Here is a 2,000-nt window from a genome sequence, read left to right as displayed (position 1 = left end):
ATGATATTGTTGTTTTGTGGCGTTCACGTTTACGACCGCGTCGTAGATTTTAAAGTCCCTATTATGACTCACCAACGTGTGCAATGTCATATTCCTTCTTCTTGAAGTCTTCTTTAAGCCCTAAAAATGAAGGAAAGGTAAAACAAACCGAAGGTATTTCTTTGCATTTTATTGAATAAACACCCACAGTTGAGGTTGATTAATGTTGTCAGGCTGTTACCATGTATATCCTTTGGTTTCACATTTTTCCCGTCACAGTTATTGGATCATTAAACGCACTTTCATTCCTGAGCTCAATCAACTATAAAATACAGCTTTCAAATGATCAAAGCTTGAACTACGGCGCGACAACCATTTTCTCATTAATTAACATTCTACAGCAAGCTAGCAGGGACTGCAGTTTTTGCGGAGACGGTGATGAAAAGTGTTCATTTCGGCAACATCGTAAACGGCTACGGACTTTACGCGCGTGGCTACGCGCTCGCAGGCTAAGGCATCGTGCGTGAACTGATGCTCCGTTTCGCAAACTTAAATACGATCAGAGATCCATTAATTTTACCACAACAATTAATTGACTCATAAAGCGCAAGAGTAAGGCTTACTCAAATGTGCTTTTTAGAAACGTACTAATGATACTAACAACGAAAAGGAAAAGGGCAGAGGTTCTTGTCAAATTAGAAAGTTCAAAAATTTGGAATTAAAACAATTTTGTTCACAACAATTAATCCTTAATCAATGTATCTTACGTTTTCTTTCAAATGACTCGATAATAATTTACTGAGAGAACAGATTCAGTTGATAAATGCGCAATATCCTGATGAATATGATACAAACTATGGCTAGAAGCTACATTTGCCCGTATCGGCTACGAGACAAGTAGTTGTTGATGTTATTATCTTACCCTCTTGTTGTTCACTGGATTTTCTCGTTTTGTACGAAGAATCTTTCAGTCGGAGTCCTTTTCCGTAAAATGCAAACAACAAGAAGATCACAGCAAACAGAATCTTCATTATGTTAGCTTTTAACTCTCCAGTATTATTATTAACCCTTTTTGTAGCTTATTTGAGTGCAATTCTTGCCAACCAACGACTTTTTCCGCATAGCTCTTTCGTAAAAGCTCTTTCTATTGTATTCTTTTGCCTCTTCTTAAACGGCCTCCACAATCTTTTTCGTTCTGCTTCAGTAGAAACAGGAAAAATCTTTGGGGCGTAACAATACGTGCTTCAAAAATCCAACACTAGAGAGTAGTAAAAAATAACGCGTTTGTATAAGATTTTACTCAAATGCGTCTGTGTAAGATTTTTTCGCTCAAACATCTGTAAGGAGAATCAGGCGAAATCCGTTTCACTGTTTATCAAAGTTTTGCCGTGTTTTAGGAGCAGATGTCAGTTATTTTCAAGAATCCGCGCATGGTTAGAAGCGAAAATTTGCATCAAACATCATTTTATGTCAAAAGCAAAAGGGCCTATTTCGTAAACCATTTTCGGAATATATTATCAAAACTTTAAGAGAGTTTTTTGTTGCATGTGACGAAAAATAAAGTTTAAACTGCTGTCGGAGGGCTGAATGAATATGCAAATTAGCGTTCCACAACGGCATTACAAACTTACTTTGAATTCATTTTTCGTCATATGTTTGACATCACTTCGACTTTATTTTGAACAATAAATTGGTTTTTATATTTATTATTTCCATGTTTACTATTTGCTAACTGCTTGCTAAATAGACTTCCTTCACTTTCCAATATATTCTCAACACTTGACGTTTATTTGGAGATCATAAGACGGTGGGTTTACTGGGCGAAAAGAGATCGATATGGAACGGAAAGTGATTTTTTTGCCCTACATCTACACACCAGACATAACGTGGATGGTCGGCAGGGACTGGTACGTGCAGTAGTTTTGCTTTAAAAGCATTGTTATCATCGATGTTGGGTACATCAGGGAGGAGTTCCACAATGAAACGAACAAATTACGAGTATTCTCAAATTTGTGGTTTTG

At 36.8% G+C, this 2,000-nt stretch overlaps 1 protein-coding gene across 1 annotated transcript in view; it reads right to left on the bottom strand.

Moving 5' to 3' along the window:
* The window catches only part of LOC138013014 (uncharacterized), a 9,180-nt gene extending 8,044 nt beyond the window's left edge, over positions 1–1,136 (bottom strand). The window contains exons 1-2 of the mRNA XM_068859975.1: positions 902–1,136; positions 73–120 (exon numbers count right to left, since the gene is read on the bottom strand). Of these exons, the coding sequence (XP_068716076.1) occupies positions 73–120; positions 902–1,010 (157 nt within the window). The 5' untranslated portion in view covers positions 1,011–1,136. The remainder of the gene's footprint in view (positions 1–72; positions 121–901) is intronic.
* Positions 1,137–2,000: the final 864 nt, after the last annotated feature.

This window comes from Montipora foliosa, chromosome 8 (genome assembly GCF_036669935.1).
Source record: "Montipora foliosa isolate CH-2021 chromosome 8, ASM3666993v2, whole genome shotgun sequence".
In the NCBI taxonomy this organism is placed as follows: Eukaryota; Metazoa; Cnidaria; class Anthozoa; order Scleractinia; family Acroporidae; genus Montipora; species Montipora foliosa.
This window is presented reverse-complemented; position numbering and strand designations above follow the sequence as displayed.